The sequence below is a fragment of the Poecilia latipinna genome, unplaced genomic scaffold (genome assembly GCF_001443285.1).
Source record: "Poecilia latipinna isolate Pla-1442-1.1 unplaced genomic scaffold, P_latipinna-1.0 Scaffold573, whole genome shotgun sequence".
Lineage (NCBI taxonomy): Eukaryota > Metazoa > Chordata > Actinopteri > Cyprinodontiformes > Poeciliidae > Poecilia > Poecilia latipinna.
Genome location: NW_015113189.1, coordinates 585282 through 609572, shown reverse-complemented (window position 1 = coordinate 609572; position 24291 = coordinate 585282). Strand labels below are relative to the sequence as shown.

Below are 24291 nucleotides of genomic sequence, written 5' to 3'. Positions count from 1 at the left end.
CATCTCTACGGATATTTTTGTGGAACTCAACTTAAAATTATTAGATTTTTATAGGTTGAATGAAAACTGTTTATGTGCTCAAAGCTTTAGACTGACAAACAAGCCCCATAGTCCTGGATATTCTAATATGAATGTGATCATATATTGTTTAAATATGATGATCATTTTAGCTGCAGGCACAAATGACTATAAGAGCTTCTTAAAGAAAGGCTTTGGGGGAGAAGAAAAAAACAACTTCAAATACAAAATTTATAATAATCCATAACTAATAAATAAAGTTGTAGCTAAACCTTTCAAAAAACTATTTCATGTATGTTTTTTATTTTATTTTATTTTGTAGAAAATGTGCCAGAAAGCTGGAAAAAGCACCAAAGTGTTGTTGATGTAAGGTCCAACGTGTGAATCCGTTTCAGACATTTTCAGTGGAAAAAATATTTTTTAGATTAATAAACTGGCATAGCTCAAGCTTTTTCAAGTAAAATAATAAAAAAAAAATATCAGTTCCCACAGACTGTTTGAACTTTTAGGATTTAAAAACATTTTTTTTTCTTTCTTTTCAGCCAAAAGTGTAACGCCACAGTATTTAGTCAGAAATGCGCGTGTTGTAAAAGCCAGTTACCTAATCATTGCAGTGAGAGGGTAATGCAGACAGAGAGGGTGAGTCTGGAACAGATGGACGTATACATGAACAGATGGACCTGCTCGCTCCACCTCTGAGCATTCACATGCTTTTTGGAGCAAAGCCTTCTGACTTTTTGCTGCAGTGGCGTGAGCTTGGCCATTAAGTCAAGTTTAGAAAGCACGGAGGGAAAAGCAGAATCAATATTTGTGTGTAGGTGACGGAGGATGGAGGTTTCTGAAATAATTCTGCTGCATGTCCTTGATATTTAAGGAAGGCAGTGTTGCGTGGTGACTGCTTTACTTAGGGGAGGTGATGTGCAGAAGGTGAAAGAGATTCACCTCTTTAAGTTCTGCTGTTCATCAGTGTTTTGATGTGAAAAACAAAATGTGTCTGGCAGCTTTAGTTGTAGGAAGACCAGGTACCCGTGATTGAAGGCTTGACATTTGTCACTGTCTTCCTGCTGAATGTGGAAAGTAAAGAGGCACGGCCTCTGTGTTGTTTTGTGTAGGTTGTATTTGGAGCTTACAGAAAAAGAAGAGGTAGCATATTGTCTTTTTTCTCCTGCAAGTGTTGATGGATAAAAACAGCTTGCATTGATTGACAGAACGAACATTTTCCCTGGTATTCTGGCTTTACAGACAAAGACCTTGCTCTGATGTGGTGCTTTGAAAGGTCCAACAAGGAGATGGACATCCTTATACTGTTTTACTCTTTGGTACCTGATGTAGCGCTTCTTTTTCAGCCATTATGGCTGCAGCAGAGCCCAATAAATCACATGCTGGAGTGGCTTTAATACAGTTTTTTTCCATACTGCTGTGGGCAGACTGGGCCAGCTGTAGCAGCTTTAAACTCCTACATTTAATTATCTCTCTGGGTATGTCCTTCCAAAATATGTGCTTTGGCAGAGTAGAGGCTGGACTGGTTGCACAACTCAATATCTGAACCTGGTAATTGAAGAAGTTTACAGTAAATGACACAGTCTGACTAATGAAATGAGACAACTGGGCTTTTGAAGAAAAGCCCAAAACAACAAGGTATGAGTACTGAGGCGTACTACTCCATCTTACCACCATAAACATTTGAAACATTGTTAAAAACTTTGCTCTCTGTGTGAGCAGAAGTTCAGGGTAACGCACCCCATTCCCAAATTGGCTTCTGCTCCAAAGAGATGTTTGGAAAACTTCCAAAGGGACGAGTCAGCTTCATCATTTGCCCGAACTGAACTCCTCACCTCGTCTTCAAGGCTACGCTGCAATGGATTCTCATTTTAGCTGCTGATCCATAGATGGTTGGAACTGTTTTTGCTCCGCTCTTGTCTTCATTTTTGAAGATATCACTATTGCTCCCTCTTGCTCTTGACATCCTATCTGACCCTGTTTGATTTTGTTTTTTTACTCCAAACTTAGTATTGTCTTTTTTGTCAAATTCTCCCTTAATTTGTGGAACTTCACCTCTTGAAATGGATGAATGCACAACTGGATTCCACATTAGTTTCAGTATTATCAAAGACAAAACATGGCTCCAAGTTGTTTTAAATCTCAGTTACAAAATTAAGCATGCAGCTTTTGACATCTTCCTCTTATGAGCAGTTATGTGTTTTCAGTCGCCTACCTGTGTACTGACTACAATGCAGACCTTTGTAAATCTGGTTGCAGGGTTAAATGAAATGCTTTCTTTTGTTGTACTCAATTAAAATCTGAACTGTAAAGCTCTACCAAAACTACACAAATGGAGTCGGATGTAGAACGGAGTACAACTGTGCATCCTCAGAGCTCAGCATTCTGTTTTTGTGTGCTTGTAGTTCTTTATCCAGTCATTAAATTCCTGTAGAGAATCCACCAGCAGACCTCCTGATGTGCAAAGTGCATAAAGGCTTTCCTGGACTCAAATATTAGTTTAGCAGTTCTGCACAGGATGACTGAAAATCTCTTAATGGGATAGTTTAAAGAGATGCTCTTACTTCAAGTACACTATTCTTATTTGTAAGTGGCTGGATCCTCGACACGGAGAGATGCTCACACACAAAATGCATCCAGACTGCTGGCAGTAATTTAATCAGCTTTCACGCGGCTGTGTCCCTCCGCCCACGCTCCCTGTCCCTGTGAATATTAAAAAACTAAAGGAAATGTCTTCTTATATATTTGGCACATCTGTTCCCAGTGATTCCTGCCGTGGCTGTTCTTCCATTCCCCATCACTTTATCCAATTTCACGCCGCCGAACGAGACAACATAGACATTATCTTGGCTCCGACCACGAATTTACAGGAAGCTGAGGCTTTCTCAGTGAGGACTCCTGTAAAAGGGGCAGAAATGGAAGGAGATGTCCCACAATTCTGACATAATGGAAATGCAAGATCAGCTGTATTCACTTCAGATGATGGCTCCCCAATTACACTTTAGCTGTCCATGTCACTTTTCTTCTCACAGATCCAGCAATATTATCCATACTGCTCTGGTCGCTCACTACCATGCGACTGATTCACTGAAAATCTCATTTTCCTCTTGCACAGTCTTTCACTTTAAGACACGTTATTTAACACATCTCACCAATGTGCAGGCACCTACAGGCACCAACCTGACTTTCTTTGATCTGCCAATGATATTAAACGTCTTTGTGAGATGATGAGAGCAGGATTCAACTCAGAGTTCACCACTGACCACGTTGCTCTTTCCTCAACTTTACACACTGAATCCTGTATCCTGTAGCTTTAGCGCCAAATGTTTAGAGCAGCATTCTGCAACCCCGGTCCTCAAGAGCAACTTAGATTAAAACTAGCTTCTGCATATTAGCAAAGGACAGCAGACTGTGTTGTAAAATAAAGGAGCAAGTTCATGCATACAGATTTCTGTGATGTCAAAAGGCCGAACAGCCACCCACCACCCTAAAAACAAAATAAGTTCATTGGCTAAAAATGCTAAAATTCTCTGTGATCTGTTTATTAATAGCTTAAGGAACAACATTGCAGTTTTTATCAAGATAGTCCAGCCAAGGCTCTTGAGACATGAGACCCCTGTAGCTCAAAGAGTTAAGAAATGTTGATGTGAGAGATCCTTATGAGTTTGGAATCACCACGCAGAGGAGTCCTGTCAGGACTTATGCTTAACCTTGTCAGGGATAATAAAACAAGGCGCTACAGATGAAAATGCTCACTAGCGTAGCAATCTTCAGGGCTCATTTGATTCACTGTGCCAGAAATCATCAGCACAAAGTGGTTCCATATGTCAAGTGAGTCTGCTCTTCTATTTTCTTTACATTTTTGTAGACTAAAGTCCTGAATTGTTTATTGCATGTGACATCCCCCCTGTCAAAATAAGCCCTATTCTGAAGATTAAACAGAAAACTTTGGTAAAATAACGGATTTCCACCATTTTGAATGCCAGTCAATCATAAATATGACTTTTCCAAACCCATGATGCTCTTTTATCTTTATTAAACTTACTGTGTGGATCTGTCTGGATGTATTAATTGACATAGCATTTTAATTCAGCCTTTTCTTCAAGTGTCAGTATTTCTGTGTGGAGACAAATTATGCAGATAGATGAGTACAAACAGTTGATTTCCACCAGGTACAGGCTGGAAGAATACCTAGAATTATTTCCAAATTGTAGAGAAAGAGGTTTAGGTTTGAAAAGATTAAGAAGATTAAAAGCATCAGCTGTTCTAGTTTGCCATGCATGTTCACTGCTATCTCAGATTTCTGTTTTTTTTTTTGTTTTGTTTGTTTTTTACAGAAGTAAAACTGTATTTTATCTTTTTGCAGGTCATCATCTTTAACTTTCAGAACTGCTCAACACATGTTCATTTCCTCTGATTTCTTCCATTATGTGTTTTCATCCACAGTGTTGACTGTTTTTGGTTGCCTGCTGTTGTTAAGTTATTCTGAGGTTACTTTCAACTTTTTATGCATAAATACTTTCCCACTCGTGACTGAAAATAGACTGGAACACATTCAGAGTCAAAGTGAGATAGGTTACAGGAAATCGTTTGAGACCGTTTCTGCATTTGAATCCACTTTTTGTTTTCAACTGCTGTTAGAATTGGTTATAATGGTCACTGACTGACTTCAGACATCCTACAGAAAATAAAGCCATAATTGATACTCGTATCTTTTTTTAAATATGCTGGTAGTTATGGTAGCTGATCTTATTTTCTGTTATAACCTGTTGTGCTTCAACCTGGTTGTGCAGATTGAAGCACAACCACAAGTTGTGTCATTTTTAGGGTTGAGACATGACAGAATGTGACAGTAAAAACGGTTACATATCAATCAATCAATCAGTCAAATTTTATTTGTATAGCACATTTGAGCACAAGGCATTTCAAAGTGCTTTACATCATAAAAAATCAGATATACAGAAAATGCAACATAAAATCAACAATAAAACAACAGTAAAAACACAACATCCATCAATAACTCTAATTGAGAATGTTTCAAATAAAGTCTTAAACAGGTTTGGGTTTTTGTCAAATTTGCATCCAAACGGTGTACCAATTACATTCATCATTAAATTTGTAAATGATTACATTTCAAATACAGTTCTCAACAGGTGGGTTTTAAATCGAGATTTAAAGGCTCCCAGTGTTTCAGCTGCTTTACAGTTTTCTGGAAGTTCCAAATTTTTGGTGCATAGAAACTGAATGCTTGTTTGGTTCTGGTTCTGGGGATGCAGAACCAGAACCAGAACCTGAGAGGTCTGGAAGGTTGATACAACAACAGATCTTTAATGTATTGTGGTGCTAAACCGTTCAGTGATTTATAAACTAACAACAGTATTTTAAAGTCTATCCTCTGAGCTACAGGGAGCCAGTGTAGGGACTTTAAAACTGGTGTTATGTGCTTCATCTTCCTGGTTTTAGTGAGAACAGCAGCAGCAGCGTTCTGGATCAGCTGCAGCTGTTTGATTGATTTATTGGACAGTCCTGTGAAGACGCTGTTGCAGTAATCAATGCGGCTGAAGATAAACGCATGGATGAGTTTCTCTAGATCGCGCTGAGACAGTAGTCCTCTAATCCTGGAGATGTTCTTCAGGTGATAGAAGGCCGACTTTGTGACTGTCTTAATGCGGCTCTGAAGGTTCAGGTCAGAGTCCATCACTACTCCCAGGTTTCGGGCCTGATCACTGGTTTTCAGTTGTAATAACTGAAGCTGTGCATTGATTCTAGTTCGCTCCTTTTTAGATCCAAAGATAATAACTTCAGTTTTGTTTCTGTTCAGCTGGAGAAAGTTTTGGCACATCCACACATGTATCTGTTCTAAGCATCTGTTCAGTGATTGGATGGGTTCAGAGTCACCTGGTGACATCATAATGTAGAGCTGTGTATCATCCGCGTAGTTATGGTAGCTAATCTTATTTCCTGTAATAACCTGAGCCAGTGGGAGCATATAAATATTGAATAGGAGGGGTCCTAGGATTGAACCTTGGGGTACCCCACATGTGACCTTTGACCTCTCTGATGAGAAGTTTCCGATTGAAACAAAGAAATCCCTGTTCTTTATGTAAGATTCAAACCAGTTGAGCACTGGATCGGAGAGTCCGACCCAACTCTCCAGTCGATTCAGTAAAATGTCGTGGTCAACAGTGTCGAAAGCTGCACTGAGGTCCAACAGAACCAGCACTGTGGTTCTTCTTCCTTAGTGCTGGTGAAGAGTTAAAAAGTGTCCTCCAGCAGAACGTCTGCTGTGTACCTGATGAACACATTTCCCTGAGCAGGTAACTAGAAATCTGACTGAACCACTTAGGTTTTCTGTTTAGCAGCAAAAATTCTCTGAAATGTCAGATGCACTCTGGAACAACAACCGAACTCTAGTTAATGTAAGGTGAAGCTGATTTAATTTTTTTTAAGGAGAGAATACTGCTTTTCAGCTCTGAGTCTGAAATAAATGTTAATGCAATCAAAAGGGACAGTATTAATGTGTTTCACTGAATTCTAATCTTGTTGGACCTGAAGGAAAAATACGCCCAGTTTCCTGCCCCCTTATTGTTCAGGCCGGCCCTATATTCATGGTAATTCACTTGCTGATGAAGGAGTTATGAAGAAACACCCAAAATCTCAGTTAAGATGCAAATTGGAGGGTTTGGCAAGCAGATGATTATTATTTTTGCCATTGTTGTGGCAATTATAACTTCACAGAATGGTTGGCGTTTAACATAATCCTCAATGTGCGAGGGAATCCTCCCACTCTTGGCATTTTGTACATTTAATATGATTGAAACAATTGGCCAACAATCTCCATCAGCAGAGATTTTCCATTCCTTTTGCCAGCTCCTTTTGTCTTCTTTTCTGCCTGCCAGAAAGCAGCACAACTCTAAACCTTCTCTTGTCTTTTCATGATTACTCTGAAGCAGAAATGTAGTTTGTTAAATTTTAGCTGGAAAAACTGAAGACTTTTTTTGTGATCACAAGTTATTGCTGAAATGTCTGTTGTCTCATTTTCATGGATCAACAGCTTTGCCTCTCAGCAGATATGACATTTTTCTCTTTCACGCGACTGCAAGCTGCTGTCAGGTCAGTGTATTCTACGGTTATTGTCTGAAGTATTTTTTCTTCATTTTTAAGAGGAAAACATAATTTTTTTATCATTCTTCAAAGTAAAGCAATTGTGTCCTCAATTCTTACATTGTGAGGAAAAAGATCACATGGTTAAGGAAAGAAATTAAGATTTCTATGGAAACGGTTTTACTTTATCTTTATGAATAATATTTTAAAAAGGAGAAAATATGGCAAAAAATTGCCATAATTCACCAAAATGTCCAGAAGATTTACAATAGAAGGATTGTTTATTGAATTTAAAACTTCATACAGTTTTACAGCTGCAAAACCTTCAAATCTTGAAAGTTCAAATTAAACAAGTAAATCAATAGAGAGGCAGATTTAGAGATCAGCAGTTCAGCCAAAAAACTAGAAAAATCAAAAGCAGGAAGCAGAGCATTCTGGGTAAATATAACCAAAATAAACGTGCGTCCAGTGCTAGTGGGAGAACGAACTCTTTGGCCATATTTACCAAAGACAAAAGAGAAATCCTACAGCTGCTTAAATCTGACTCCACTACACTGTAGTTTACACTTTGTGAAGAAGAAGGTTGCTCTCTGTGTTTCCTTCAGAGGTTTTTGTGTCTTTTCCTTCTTGATGCAGCGCCACTGGGAACAGGTTTTTAAACGGGCTTGGTTCTTTTGACACAGTGCAACATAAAAGCAAATCCCACCAGCTGAAAATTTAACAAATGTTGCAATTTTGGTCTCCAATCAAACCGAGTCGACTAGACTAGTAGGTTAAGTCTTCTATTCGACTGAGGTAGAGTCGCTGGATAAATAAACAGCAGACTGTACTTTACATGGACCCAAGGTTTCTTCGTAAATGCGGTCTTTTACTCAGTCAGTGGCATCTCTCAATGTAGCATATGGAGTTTATGTTAAAGAAAGCTTTAAAACATAGTTTCCAGGCTTTGGGCCAAACTGCACAGTCCTGTAGAATCTGAAAAATTCCAACTTTTAATTAATGATGGTTCTACCTTTTTGCTGTGTGTGTTTTCCCAAACAGACTAAGAAAACAGCAGGACACGTTTCGCTGTGCCTTACTTTGCATGAATTTATGAACATTTTCAGCTTCCTCCCTGCCAGGTGTCTTATGTACTGCTGCCTTCACATGCAAAAAAAAAAATAAAAAAAAAAAATACCAGCTCCTGTTTCTGCACATGGATGGAAATCCATAAAAGAATCATCTGAAACAGCAAGCTTCCACATTCAAAGCCAGCAGAGATTCTTGTTTTTTGTGTTTGCAGCCTGGTGACTAGGAACTTGTTCATCTTTTTTTTAAAAAAGGATGACCTTCCCTTTGCATCTGAAGTTATGTTTTGAATGAAGACACCATCCAAAAAATGTTTCCTTCAACCTTGAAAGTACAAATGTATATATAAAAAAATAAAGTTGATGGTTCTACGTTCCTGTTCATATTATCTTAGCGTGAAAACAATGAAAAGTATTTTTAAAAAGTTACATTTCTCATACAAGAAAACTACAAAAGTAATTATTGTTTTAGTTTCATTACTCTGATAAAGACTGAATGAAAGTGCACTGACTAATTGTTTTGTAAAAGTTTAATTGTTTTCTACTTTATAATGCTGGTAACCATGGAAACTAGACTTTCCTATTTGGAAACTATCTTCTCAAGCAGTCTAATTGTACTATATTGCACACTGGACTTTAATGATCTATTTCATGATGAATCTTGTTCTGCTAAACAGAATATGAAACCTGTAATGACAAAAATTACCAAAATGTTTACTAAGATAACAAATCAGAGAATGGGTGTTATTTTTATGTGAACTGCTGCAGCTAGAAGTCGCCAGTTTCAAATTAAAAAGGAGGTGGCACTTCTGCAGCAATCATTTTTATGCGCTCCATAATTGCATTCATTTATTCATCGATTAAGTCTGCCAGTCGGTATGAATCAAAGCCTAAAGCTGCCCATCTCAGCTCATAGAAATACCTCAGCACCACATCTGTATCTCTGTTAAATTAAAATGTCAAAAAAAAAAAAAAAGTGTCCAAGAGCCTCAAGGATTAGAGATGATGGTGTCACTTCAGAGGCAGTCAAGGTCTGTCAGTCTGCATGCAATATGTCTGCATGACGAAGCAAAACTGAGAAACTGAACTTAAACATAATTACCATGGTTAAAAAGACATTTTTTCAAACCTTTACTCTTTCCTTAAAATACACCCTTCTAGATGTATTATCATGCAGCTAAACTGGTCATGTTCTGTTATTGCTGCACTTTGTCTCAGGGGCTTAATGGATTTTAAACCTTCCTTTCTTTCTTAGAATATAAATCCCAAGCAGTGTTTTTTTTTTTTTTTTTTTTTTTTTTTTTTTTTTTTTTTTCAGAAACCAACCAAACCCTCCTTTTAATCCCTGGTATAGAGGGGATCACTGCACCCTGAGCATCCCACAGCTCAAACAAGCCCTGCTTCTTCACAACTGTTGTCTGAAATCCTTAGCGGTGAATGTTATGAACTTTATTATCTCTGCCTTTTCTGCGTCAGGGGCAACCTTTAACATCTCTCCTCAACCCCCTCTGGCTGTTTCTCTTCTGCCTCTGAGTGAAACGGTGTAAGATGTTAAAAATGATTCTAGATTGGGTTTCCATTGCATTACATTTGGTGTGGCTTATATCCAAGTCATTTCTTTTTTATGTCGCAGAAACAGCAGGATGTAATTTTTGCTCAGCCAGCCCCTCATGTTTCTGTCATGTGGTCAGCAGAAACTGTCCAGGTGCTGCAATTATGTGCTTCTGAGTTCCAGACTTTGCAATTGGTATGAATTCAGTTTGGCAGGGTTTTGACATTTTTATAAGATTTAGAATCATCAATGTTCACATTTTGATGCATTGGAAAACAGGACATGTACACACTGAGACAAGCACGGTGTAGTTTTGTAAACGATTAAGAAAAAAGTCACGACAGGGTGCAGCGCTGCAGAAAATGATGTAGTAGGTATGCCGGGCCAGTCGGTGGCGCTGTAACACTTCCAGAAAAGGACACAAAAACATTGAACTCTTTATACCACACTTTTTCCTTACACTCAACTTCCAATTGAAAAAAGAAATGTGATATTCTATAAACAGGTTGCTTATTAAGCAATGACTTTTTGTGGTTTACCCTCTGTGTGGAGGTTGTCTCCTGGACAACAGTCAAGTCAGCAGTCTTCCCTTTAACAGGGTCGGCAGTGATCTGACAGACATTCTTCTGTTTTAACAACATTTTCTAAGAAATTTAAGTTTGGATTGATCCTAGCTGCAATCCAGATTTATTCAAAACCACAGAAATACATTCTTGAAACTCATAACTATATCTCTATTGAATCTGTATAATGAACACGAATGCTTCACGCATTATAAAGCACATGTAAGTAAGGCTTTTGCAGCTACATTAGTTTCAAACCACATAATTTCTAGACCAATAGCAGGCTCAGTTGGATAGTAGAGATAATTACGCTTTACTGCTGGTATTGATCTCATCAGGAAGCTTCAGGGTCTTATATGCATCAATGCCGTTTGCCTGAAGAACAATTGATCCGAGGGAAGGTCACAGACCATGAGAAATCCCTTACTTTGAACAATAAACTGCCTTGCAGGGGTCCTTGTGAATTTATCCCAAACGCTTTTGAAGCCACAGATAATCTGAGTGAAGTATTAGTAGCCACGCCGAGCTGAAATCCACTCATGTCCCACTGTGAGGAAGAGACGACACGCCATCTAGTCAGATAAGTTGGTTTCCAGTAGGCGATGAGATGCTGCCATTAATCCCTCACCCCTGCCCCATTACTCAGCTCTCCATCAACCCTGGAACAGACAGGCAGATTGTGACAGGTGAGAAAGGAGCCCCGCTGGCCATCACTGGGAGGTGACGCATTCAGAAAGGAAGAAGAAGAAACGACTGGCTGTGTGTGTGAAGTGATTGATGAGAGCAGGGTGACAGCTTGTAGTCTATAGCTATATCTGAACACCACCACACACTGGTGTGATTGACACATTTTGGGGGGAGCGAAAAGGGGAACGAAACGGAACATGTCATTTAATTATTTAAAAGATTTCCACTCTTGCATCAGGTAAGTGTGATTCAGGGGAAGCATAGAGAGGGTGAAATATTTAGGGAGTACATGATCTCTGACCTGAAGTAACGTCTGTCATATTTGATCCCATTTTCTTTAGCAAATGAACCTGTAGAGTATATACTATAATGTAAAATGTTATGAATGGTTGCAGAGCTTAAATATGAATATTGCGCACTATAAATCGTTTTTTCTTCTCTCTGTGCAAAAATCCTGTTTTCAAGGCTGTTGATGATAACTCAACAAAAGCTTCTGAATGCTGAATTCGGCAGCAGTGGGAAGTTTTTAGGCAAAGCTTTTTAGGGCTGGATCTGACTTACAGCTTTAAATAATAGTTTTATATTTTGAGAAGCAACAATGTTGGGGCTTTTTAGCAAAGTGGGAATGCACTGAAGCTCTCTCTCTCTCTCTGTTTTTTTTTTTTAGAAATACTACACACATTAATAGCTACATCAATCTTTTAGGCCAATGGCATGAGGAAGTATAGACCAGGGACACATTAGCATTAATACTGCTCATGGCTTTATTTCAACCTGCCTGTAAAACTGACAGAAGCAGTCATTTCACACAAGATGGAGTGGCAAACAAGTCCTGTACAACACCACAAATAAACTTTGACTCCCTTTTTTATTTGCTCAAGTAAAATGGCTCTAATTTACGATGAACAGTTCTTTTTGTCCTCATTCTGTGCACTTTTATGATCTTGATGAGTCTAAACCTCAGATTGTGGTTTTCAGACACCAGACAGAAAATCAGGAAAAAACAACGGCTAGTCCAAAGAAAATTAAAGAACAACTACTAAAAAGTCTTGCTACTTGCATAAGCAAAAGGGGAGATGTGGTGCAGCGTAAAGTGATTGAATAATTGTCGCATAGCTACCTTTAAATTACACTGTTACACAAAAATACTGCATGATATATTGTCTTTGTTGATCTAAACTATGAAAGTAATCTAAGGCAGCTTTTTAAAAGAACTCCAGTTTATGCATTTTTAAGATCTTTGGGTGTCTGAATTTCTCTGATTGCACGATTTGTCCTTCGAAGGGCAGGATTGGCATCGTGTTCCTGAAAAATGTTTATCCTGCTGTGTAGCCATTCTTATAAAACTCTCAAACTAATACCAGGATAATGTGCAGTCAAGCATGGCTCTACTTAAAAATACAAAACAATTAAATGAAAACTTGAAAAGTGAAGTTTGCTTGGTTTAGATAAAAATACTCTATAATAACCTTTACGGCATTGTTTAATAACTAGGATCAATATGGAATATTTCAACATTATTGAACTGAATTGCCTGTTTTTATTTTTTGGGAGTTATTTTGAGGCAGAATTGAATAAGATCTTTTTTGTTTGTTATATCTGCAAGTGCAGTTAAAAATACGTGGATATCATTCAAAATCATGCCAGATGTCCTTACATGACTTTTCTCCAATGATCATGAAATAAAACAAATTGTACAACAATTGTGGGTCAGCACCAGAATATCACTTTATAGAACTACAAAATGTGGTACTGGAATTAGTACTTGTTAAATTGTATGAATGGTTTCATGGCAACTGACGACAAAGCCCGTGTGAGCTTCCTGTTGCAGCTCAGAGTTACTGTGCTTCACCAGAACCATCCAGCTTTACAGGAGCAGGTTCACATTTGTTCATTTTTATAAGCCTGGGCCACAATCTTTTTTTTTTCTGCTTTCAGCCATATTAAACCAAACTTTAACACCATGACTGCAGAACCACAGAGATTTATATCCACATTCTCAGGTCATTTTATGGAACAGTAGGTATATACCCATATCTTCCTAAATACTGAACTTTCTCTTTAAGACCCCATTGGCACTGATGGGAAGGCCTTTGCATATTGGTAAGCCATGAGGATCTATACATGATGATGGATTACACTGCAGCACTCGCGTCAGATCTCGTCTGTCCCTGTGTCCTCTGCTGCTCTCCTGTTCACACTCCTCTGCCGGTAACTTCTCAATGGGCTTGACAAGAAGTGATGGAAGCTGGTCCTTGAAAGCTAATTCGAATCAGAGGCATGATGTAATGATGCCTTGTTTTTAAATTGATGCTTTGGGAAAATATGCTGTTCTTAAAAATGATTTTTGGTGCTTTGTACCAATCTACCACCGGGAAACTGTTGTGTCCAATCAGCACAGCAGACGAAACACTGAGACTTTTGGGTTGCAGCAGTAGCTATTAGCCTGGAAATGATCAGTGATGGGTAGGTCTGTTCATGAGCTGGTTGTGTTTAAATTAGGCTGGCATTCTGAAACCAACCAATTACAGCAGCACTATTAGCTACAACGGAGTGGTATTTTCACATCGCCGCACATCGCACCCATTTGCCAACTCTGCTCCCAGACTAATTTCTTTGGCAGCTCAATGGTGTCGTATAGTTTGCAGATGGACCAAGATGTATAACCATAATGAAACTGCTACATGGTTTTTATTTTCAGGATTAGAAAGCATGCTGGGATTGCACAACAACTTTTTAAAAACCAGACGACTATGTTTACCTTCACCTTTACTAAGTAGAAAATGTCTGGAGCCACTAAGTCTTCTTGACACTCGGCTAGGGGCGGGAAGTAAACCCATGTATAAATGAATGCTGTAATAAAAGTCTCTTGCTGTGAATTTAAAGAACCACATATTGGTTTATTTATTTCTTGTAACATAAAAAAGAAAAACATCCAGGTTTCACTGGGAGGAAGTGATATTTTGCTTTCCATATTTATGAAAATATATATTGCACCATCATTCTTTTGTAAAATCCATTATAAGCACACATTCCACTCACATAAGCCTTTTATATATCATTAGCTTTTGTTGCTCACATGTAACTGCAGGTAACAGATGCCTGGGTTTGCACCATATACTGGTTTATTTGATGGACAAAACACTTTAATATCATCCAGATGTTTTTTTTTTTTTTTAATTAGCTCTGTATTACAATCACAAACACCAAAATTAACTCATGTTTGAATGAAATGGTGTTTGTAATGGATTTATATATAATAACTTTTCTTTTTATGTGTAATCACTGAGATACCGTATTTTCCGGACTATAATCCTCTACTTTTTTCCCCACGCTTTGAACCATGAGGCTTTTCTGTACATTTTTCTTCAACCACCAGGGGGCGCTTTAGCAGGAAGTGAATCATTGGAAGTCAAAATTGGAAATCAAAGAAGAAAGTGCTGATTTTCATTTAGAACAAACATATGCTAGCAGCAGGCATGACGGAGAAATGTTTTCAAAATCATACCCCCTCATCATGGAAACAGCATGAAGATCATATGATGCAGTTTTTAAGTTGAAGGCTATCGATCTGGCAGTACGGATCAATAGCAGCTGTACATAAACTCCTTGGTTCGGCGTTGGAGACGCTGCGTCCTTGTGGAAAACCGAGAGCGGCTGAGATACCAGCGGCTTTTAGCCCGATGAGGCTTCCAGTTTTTTTTTTTTTTTTTAACTTTGTAAATGCGGTTTATGGTGAGGTGCGCTCTATAGTCCGGAAAATATGGTAAATGAAATTTTCAACAGTATTCTAATTTATGTGTAATGAATATATAATATAACAAGCCTCACTTAATTCCTTACTTTGTCTTAACTATAGCCGTTTTCGCACTGCAAGGAACGGAACGGAACGCTTCGGTCCGGTTCCACCCGAACTGCAGCCCTGTTTGTGTTTGCATATAACTGAGGGCGGCATCGAAGCTGAACCTGACGTCATTATTTTTGAAACTAAACAATGGTTTCGATGTAGCGGCCGAAGCCTTTTCCTCAGAGATGCGGCGGAAAACGTTCTCATTCCTCTTTGACCGATCTAGTTCATTCTGTGCTCGTTCATCAGGGAGTAAGCAGAGGAAAATAAAAAACCTCATCATGGGACCAGGTAACAGGAGAATACTGAGAGGAATTCATCGCAAATTAAAAATAATAAAAATATTACAAAGAGCACTTTTTACAAAATACAGTAAGAACAGTTTAGTGAGAACCAGCTAGAGCCGATCAACGGCTGACTCTAAACCAATCAGCTGCTTCTTGGCCGGCCCAATTGGAACCACAGCTCTTGTGGTTCCAAGGAGCCGGGTGGAACCGGGTCGGAAGTTCTAATGCAAACACGGTTGGCCCTACTTTGAACCCGTTCCGTTCCTTGCAGTGCGAAAACGGCTTATGTGTGTGGTGTTACCACAAAGTTTCAGTGAAAGAATTAAAGCAGCATTATTCCATTTGTTTCTTAGACAATGTGAAGAGATGCACGTTTTAAAAGAACATTATATACTACAATTATACGTTGCAGTTGAGCACAATGTGCTGGTGTGGGATTAAGTTCATCTGCCAGCCTCTGCAATTTATTTTAAATTCAGCATGGTGTTTGTCCTTTGAGTCCCGATGAGTTTCCCGCTCTCTTTCTCTCTCCGCTTATCTCTCTCGCTCTCTGTGTACTCTCATTGTTCACGCCCTTGTCCCCTTTCTCCTAAAGCATAAATAAATTGCAGGGAGCACTGCTTGCAATCCTCTGTGTCCTATCGCTGCCCTGCCTCACTTAGGTGCTGCCTTGTAAAATAAAATATTATGGAGCGGCAGGGCTAAATTACATTAGGCTGCAATGATAAATATGTTCCATAAACCTCCCAACATGTCACCTAAATGACAGAATTTGTTTAATATGACAAATGTGGATGCAGTGGTGTTTAAGTTGCTCGGGATGCGAGCCAGGCTTTCAGGTAGTGGAGTGGCATGTGTAGAACCGTAATGATGAGTGAGGCAGCTGGATGTGTGTGAGTAAAATCCCCTCCTTTCTCATGTTCAGGGCCAACCCCGTCTCTAGCACAGCAGCCATCTGAATTATTTATCCCCTCAGCAGTACGACTACTTTTATTACTGCCATACAGCGGAGGAAAAAAATGCTGCCTGCACCTCAAAGATCTTTTTCATAAACTTCATCTTCTTTCTTCTTTCAAATTAAGGCTTCTGGAAAAAAATACCCTTCATGATCCAGGCATCAAGTTTTCTTTTTTTGTTTGTTTCTGTTGTAAAATAGAAGCTGAACTTTCAAATAATAGGCGTTGATTTGCTGAACAATAAATCCAGATTGCACAAAGTAGCTTCTGTGAACTGTTAAAACTTGTAGGATAATTACTTTGCTAAATATTTTAATTTACTATTCACTACTTCCCGCATTGTATCACGCCTGCTTGCTAAAACTTTAATAACTAAGAGGTTTGTTATAACACCAGAAGTTTTTGGGGTTTTCTAGGAGTAGGAAAAAAGTAGTCACCAGATTTAATTCATGGCGACTGTTCAACAAATCACCAATTTCATACAAAACCACTAAAAACCCTGCAATAAAAATGTGCAAAATCAAAATTAAACGGAACATAAAACAATACACATTAAAAATCACTGTATGGTAGAAGAAATTTAATAGGACCATGACATGTTGCTAGGAAACAAACATGTAATTATGGCTCGATTTAGGTGTTTTGTCAAATTTATTTTCAGATATGATTTTGGTGGTATGGCTGTAAAGACAAACCCCTTCTTAAGCCTTTCCAAGCTTCTGCAAATCAATCGCTTGAGCAAACGATGTGCAGTCACATGAATGAAGCACTCATTACAAAATCAGACAGTGACAGCTTCCGCTATAATGGAGCACTGATTGAGCTGCGCCCCACTTCATACCAGACTGTTCTCCGTAGCAGAGGTGTAACGGCAGCAGGTGAGCATCAAACTCCTTGTGCCGTCTTACTTTTTCCATAAGCTGCACTAAAATAGAAAAGGCGGCTATCAACAGTGGCTGGAAAATGCTTTTTGAAAGGATATTGGTACGTTCCAGACCTTGATCAGAGGGTTTATTTTTGTGCTACAACGTCTGTAAGATTCCTGCTCTGTGAAATAAACCAAGCTTCCTTCTACTTTAATTGCTGTTTAACCGGCAAATAAACTTGTTTGTAGCATTTGGAACATGGCACTGGAAATAAATGAGAACAACACTGAAGAAAATGATTAATTCACAATGACAAGCAGCTTTTTTAAAAGTACTGAGACAAGTTCAAAGCTAAATGTATATATATATATATATATATATATATATATATATATATATATATATTTACGATGCATGCACACATACTGTGTTTGTAGTTCTTTGTTTTAGCCGGGAGCTTGTTTAGCATCTAATTTGTTGGTGGTTGGTGTTAACAGCTGACCTTTCATCATGACAGCAGTAGCCATGTCATCTTTGACTTCTCCTCTGTAGGAGGCACAATACGGCAGACAGGCCAGGTCCTGCCATGTTTGCCCCCATTCCTCCAGACGTTTGCACACTCTGCTGCGAATGCTAATGAGACGGGTTTTGTTGGTCAGGAGGAATTTTAATTGGCAGCCAAGTTGCTCGTGCTCTTGCTTGCTCTTTTCTGGTGCTCTGACTTCTGGCTTGAATGGGAGGGAAGGTGATGTGATATTGGCAGCAAAAGAGTTTGACATTTTTAAAAATTAAACAGTCGAACCAGACAATTCTGAAGAGTGTATACATCAAGCTAAATGTTAAGTGACCTAGCATTAGCTGCAGGCAGAGCGAGTGGAGGTGGAAGACGCGCTTGGTGTTCCCCACATGTTGCACTGACACAAAAACATCCATATATCTCCACTGTTTGTCCTTCCTGTTTTCTCCTCTCTTCCATCTTCTCATCCTGGAAGCAGGTGGCTTTATGACTTTATTGATTCCATTTATTACAACCAAGGGTTTCACACGAATTTGCTATTTAAAAAAATGGATATTACAGCTGTGATTCTGACAGTTCTTTAGAAAAAAGTCCTAGTCCAACAGATGAAGTCTTCTCATCTTAAGGGTGAAGACTTGAACCAATACTTCTTCTGAATAATCCTACTGAGAAGCAGCATTTTGAACTGTTTGGCCCCTTCATTGAAAAATGTGTTGTGGCTGATTCTGATTCAAATTATTCATTTGACACTTCAGGGCTTGTATTGACCTAATTTATGCAGCAATATAGATTTTTTTTTTTCTGTGACACCACCCAGAACAGCGTATTATGAAGAGTGGCATCACATTTATTGATGCTTGCCTCTGGGGAGATTTTCTTCACAATTCTAGGCTCGTTTGAAAACAGTTTCCTCTCTGACAGCTTTACTCGAGGTGGCGTCATCCGCTCCTGGAGGAAAAGGGTGAATGCAAAGTAACTGAAATCTGCTCACAAGGTCTAATTAGTTTCCTTACCTCCAAGTCGCTGAACTGGAATCTAACTATTAAGGTGTTGTAAGATGAAGACCTGACCTTTGACCTTTGTCTGTTATCAGTAAGAATATGAAAAATGTTCCAGGAACATCAATTTGCCATATGAAAGACATATGGAAACGTTGAGAATAGATGTTTTGGAGCCAATCTGGGCTTTGTTCACATGCTCATGTAAATGTGCAGCAGAGGAGAAAATGACTGCTAGGTAATTACCTTCAATAGTACAGGCTTTGACCAATTTGCCTGTGCGTGTTAATTGTGAAATCTCAGCTTCAGGAGATTTGAACAGCTGTGGTAATGAAATGTATCTGAGGGATCATTTAAAAACCCTTCACTGAAAAAGAGTTTGAGTAATTTGGTGGATGAAAATTATAAAAAAAAAAAAAAAAAACCTGACTGCTCCACAGACCAGTACTGTGCTTTCCACTCTATTTTCTTTCCCACAAAGCCACTAAAAAAACCCTCCCAGATGAGTTATGGCTGCAGAGTGAATACATATCATCCACCCTCTTACCCTTTTTCTAAAGCCCCAAAAACCTGTGGCGTGTCATTTATTCTGTGCTTAGGCGTATCTGTCAGGAGCGCGTCTGTTTTGCAGAGGTGAACGCACCTCTAATGTGGCACTTCATATTCCTGAGATGCGCTGCACCTCTGTGGCGGCGCAGCATCCGCCACCAAATCAGTGAGGTCTGTAAAACCGTTGACGGAGGAAGAGCATGTAATGACTATCTTAAAACGCAGCAGACAAAGAGTTTAAGAAATGCTAATGGCTCTGCCCTTTGGTTCAATTACAAACCATAAAGCTTCGCCACTTGAAGTTCTCCTTTCTTGATTTTGATGTTCAAATTATCCAAAGCAATCACAGAAGTCTAAGCTACTTTGAGTCATTTAAACCAATGAATGTCGTAACAAATGAACAAAATATCATTTGAAAAACATTTTTTTAAAGATGCACTACTTGTGCTTTTAGTCAGCTGCTTAATAAACATGTTTTCTGTTATTATTTCTGGCTGTGCTTCTTTATTAGGCTGCATTAGCAGTGTGTTTTGCTTCAGACTGGAAGTAGTGAAAGGCAGTTTTGCTCTTTTGTTTAAATCACTGCTCAGGTTTAATTTCTCCACGCCTGAGAGACAAATGCTGAAATGTTTCATTATGCTGTTGCCCGTTTACTGGTTCTGTCTGAAACAACCAGTACGTTGGTATAAAAATGATTTGTTTTTAGCTTTAATCCGGTTGCTTTTTATTGGTTTTGCATTATTGCTTAAAGAGAAGCACAACTCTTGATTTATAAGTTTACCGTTCCTCTCCTTTTGTGTGTTTTATTTGGTCAGCAGCACCAAGATAGACGGTTCATCTGGTGATTATTATTCATGAGCTTAAGGGACATAAATACACTCTCTCCCATATGTTTGCTTCTGTAGATCACACACATCTACCCACCCACACAAAAATATACTTCCCACCACTGTGCAGTTTTACCTCCGTATATTATTCATAAATTCCTCTGGGTCATATGGTTGCTTGTGGTGAAACGGTGGTAAAAATACTTCAGAGGAAAAACAAGTATCCACTCACATTAACTCCAACACGGGTCTGACGAAGTGTTGCCAACGCTCACAGGAAGGCGGATGGTAAATATTTTCTGAAATCCAGCTGAATGATGGACTCTCTGCTCTTAAGTGTTTACCTTCTGACAGCTCTCTAGTTGTTTGACATTGCCGAGTGAGAGCTGTTCAGGTCTATTGTGTAATGAAATGAAGTGGCTCTCGGATAGACTGGGCATGTCTACTGACAAATAGGTGCTGTCAAATATTAATCTCCTCAAAATGTGTGTTTGTTGTTCCTAATTCTTTTTTTGTAACCAATTTACCTTTTGTCATTTTGAAGATTTCTCCCTGTGCTTTTTGTTCCTGGCCGATGTTGTGATGTTTCTTTAATACCTTCACATAATGTTCTTTTCTAACTACACCATCTGCCAAGTCTTCACAATATGTTGCAAGTTTATAGGACATTTTGGTCCTTTGGGAACCAAAAAGATAATTTTGTAGCTTCAATATGCAAAATGGTGTCTTCTACGGCCTTTTAAATGAAGAAAACTAAATTTCTGGGGGGAAAAAGCTCCTCTATCATCATCAACAGATAATATTGGTTAAAATATTTCTTTTCTTTTTTTTTAAGTTAATCACTGTTTTGTGTCATCATCCAAATAATTTCTTACAGTTTATTTGCTTCTCCTGTCAGGTGTTCACCAGGTATGGAAAGTGCTACATGTTCAACGCAGCAGAGGAGGGGAAGACGCTGCGCACCACCATGAAAGGAGGGACGGGGAACGGCCTGGAGATCATGCTGGACATCCAGCAGGACGAGTACCTGCCCGTCTGGGGGGACACAGGTACGCTCACCAACACACAGACCTTTATTACTGACTCTGAGGGCTGTGAGGAAACATAAAGCTCTTATATTAGAGGCTACAACTTTTTTTATTATTAGTTTTGTTTGCTTTTTTCTCTGTTTTTTTTTCTCATCTGTCATCAAATGCAAACTCTCAAAACTTTTTCCAATATTCAGTCTAGCTGCGAGTAAATTCAAAACTTTGTTTTATTTACTTATTTTCAGAAATAATGTATTTTGTGTAGGCAGAAGTTTTCAGTAAACTAAAATTTCACAGTTTTTGCTCTTGAGATGAAGAATCCAGAAGATTTTTTTTTTTTCTGAGCCATGAATGACATTTGATTGCCTTTTGGGTTTTTTCTGTCCTTTGCTCTTTATCTGAGTACATTGTGGGTGTGATGAGTGTCCATCTCATGCTGTAATTCACATTTTTCCATATGACTCAGCCTTTTCTTTACACACTATCAGCTTAGACTCATTTTTGTCGTTGTCATTTTTCCTATTGAATTTAAGTCCAATGACCTTATATAAGACATTTATACATTTATAATCTCTCATTTCAGAGCAAAGTACATTAAATGGTGCAAATCTATTAAACCTTTTTATTTCCTGACAGAGAATCTCTTGGCAGGTCATCTGGATTATTTCTGCTTCTTTTTATAAAGTCTTTTTAGGGACACTTGGCCTGAAGTAATGAGAGTAGAAAGCAAATAAAACATGAAAATGAAGTAAAGAATAGTTTTACTTCCAAACTGCTTTTCCAATACAATGAGTTCAGTCTTTTTACTTGCCTTGTAAGAATCCAGGGCTGTCTGGGACTGAAGCATACAGCCAGCTACCTAAAATGTTCCTTTGACCTTTTTTTATGCAATAAAGTGATTTTGTTGCATGTTAGCAGGGCCAACTGGTGGCTTTCCATACTTTTGGAAGATGTCACAAAAATATATTTTTAAATTAATCTCCAGAGGAAGCAGCATCTAAAACGTATGACTTTAAGACCTGCGATAGGTGTCTGTGTGCTGAGTTTGAACATAGTAAGTCTTTGGAGTGAATTAAAGTATGATCTGGTTGAGGTTGTTCTGTGATCTCTGGCATTATTGCAGGAAATAGGTAATTGATTACCGCAGTTTTATTTCTTCTTGTTTCTTTCTTTGCTGTTCTGCTGGTCAAAGTTGAGCTTAGCAAAGTCAAAGAGAGAAGTACAAATATGGACGTCTATTAATCAAGACAACTTTAAGAGGAAGTCTGGCATTTGGGAGATGATTTAAAACCTTTGCACAGTACCGTCTTTTGACGACATCCAGTTTAAAACTCTAAACTGAAAGTAGAAGCTCTGGCATAATGAGCTTAATCAGAATCAAAAGGGAGGCTTGGTAAGAGACCCTCTCACATAACACGAGGCCTGATCACCATCTTGACAGATGGTTGCAGTCATTTTTTATTTTTTTATTTTTTGGGTTGTGAAATTTTTGCAAAGTGTTTTTCTTTTTCTTCTGCTTCTGGAGCTCTACCGCTGTGATTTTTTTTTTTTTACATCTGTTGATTTCTAATCAAAATAGAGGAGCCTCTGGACATCTCAAAATATATTGCTAGAAAAGGCTAACATCATTCGCCAGAAATGTTTCTGAAAAAGTTAAGAGCTTCTCCTGACTCACATTAGGCTGTTTGTTGTGTTAAATCCTTGAAATATCCTATTCTTTCCTTTTATTTTTTCAAAACATTTCTATTCAAAATTACAGTTAGGTATTTCAAACTAAGCCATGAAACTCCTTCTTTAAACTCCAGAGAGAAGTGAGCAAGCCTTTAATAGAAGCTGGATTTTCCATCAGCTCAGAAAACTTTGTAGTTTTAATTTCTATCAGAAAACTTTCTGGCCTGTAAATGTAGAATATTAAGTGTTTGGGTCTTTAATTTATCTCATTTGTCTTTGTATTTCTCACTAATTGCATCATTACTATATAGACATAAGTGTAATTAACTAAAAATAATCATTGCTCATGTGTGGATTATTTGATTGGTTTATGCATCTTGAGTTTGATAAATATCTAGACCTTCTTAAATTTGTGATAAAGAATGCTCACTGGAGAAAAAAACATCGCTCAGACAGATTTTGATATATTATGTGATTAACTGGGGGAATAATTGAGACTGATTATTTATGTAGATTACTATTTTTTGCTGTTGCACATCAATCTGCTTCATGGGGCTTAAAACATAAATATTCCCATAAATGCTGCCATCTATTCTGAAATCAGTGAATAACAGAACTGCATTTCAGCCACAAGGAGAAACAAAAAGTACATGGATATTTGTTTGTTTTGACTCAAAGACCAAATCAGTTTTCCTTTTATATCCTGCATTTTGACGAGTCTGAACTTATCTTGGTGTAACTTGTTGAACTTCAGCCACCACCTGAACAGCATGCAGAAGACTCTCTCTGCAGGTTCCCGGGTTATGTGTCCTTTTTTGTTCCTCTTGGGGTTTAATTAGCTTGTTTAAGGTAATTCAGTCTCAGCAGGAAGCGCACTGCCTCCTGAGCTGCAGCAGGTCTCTGCTCTGCGCTGAAAGGCAGGTCGCACTTTTAAAGAGACCCATTATCCATCTCCTTCCAGTGGTTTCCGTTTTTCCTTCCCTTTCAGTCACAACCCACTCTTCCCTCCTGCTGCTGTTTTATTGTACATCAGCCAAAGACCAGCAGTTAGCCTGCGTGGTTCTAATAATGCACCGTTTCATGCAGGAACCTACATGTCCACAATAATACGCCTCAGTTTATCATCATGGCCAAACATTATAAGAAATATTGAATGTTGGTTTGTTGCTTGGACACCAAGCACATTTCAAACAAAGCTTGTATCTTGCACAGATGGCTTTTCATCTTCAATAAATTTATAATTTTACCCTGTAGGACTTTAAAAATAAAAGAAAAAAAATCATCCAAGGAGACAGAATTAAAAGAAATAGCCTTTATTTTTTTTTTTTATTTTTTTTTTTTTGTAAAGTGAGCGTACAGGCTGAAAAACAGTTGACCTCTACTGCATTAAATGAAACATTTTCTTTAAAAGTCTATTAAAATTTAGGTTTAAAAAACTATTTTTATTTATAAATTATATAATTCTGCTTCTTGAGTGGGTGTTTCTCATTCATAGTCTTTGCTAAAAACTTTTTGTAAGTCCAACTTAACAAAATTATCCATGTGTAGAATAACAATGAAAATTTAAATAAAATATAACAAAATAGCATAATAAATTCAGAAAATTGCTTTAACTATGCAAACAGATGATGTTGCATAAATTTCAATGTTTTTTTTTTACATTTTCTTCCTTAACAGATTTATTTGTGTCTCTTTTGGGGTTTTTTACAGAATATGATATATATATATATATATATATATAGATATATATAGAT

General features: G+C 38.1%; 1 protein-coding gene across 1 annotated transcript in view; it reads left to right on the top strand.

The window, feature by feature from the left end:
* asic2 (acid-sensing (proton-gated) ion channel 2) overlaps window positions 1-24291 on the top strand; it is a 117351-nt gene that overhangs the window by 66784 nt on the left and 26276 nt on the right. Inside the window, exon 2 of the mRNA XM_015041964.1 lies at window positions 20737-20887. Coding sequence (XP_014897450.1) covers window positions 20737-20887 — 151 coding nt within the window. The remainder of the gene's footprint in view (window positions 1-20736; window positions 20888-24291) is intronic.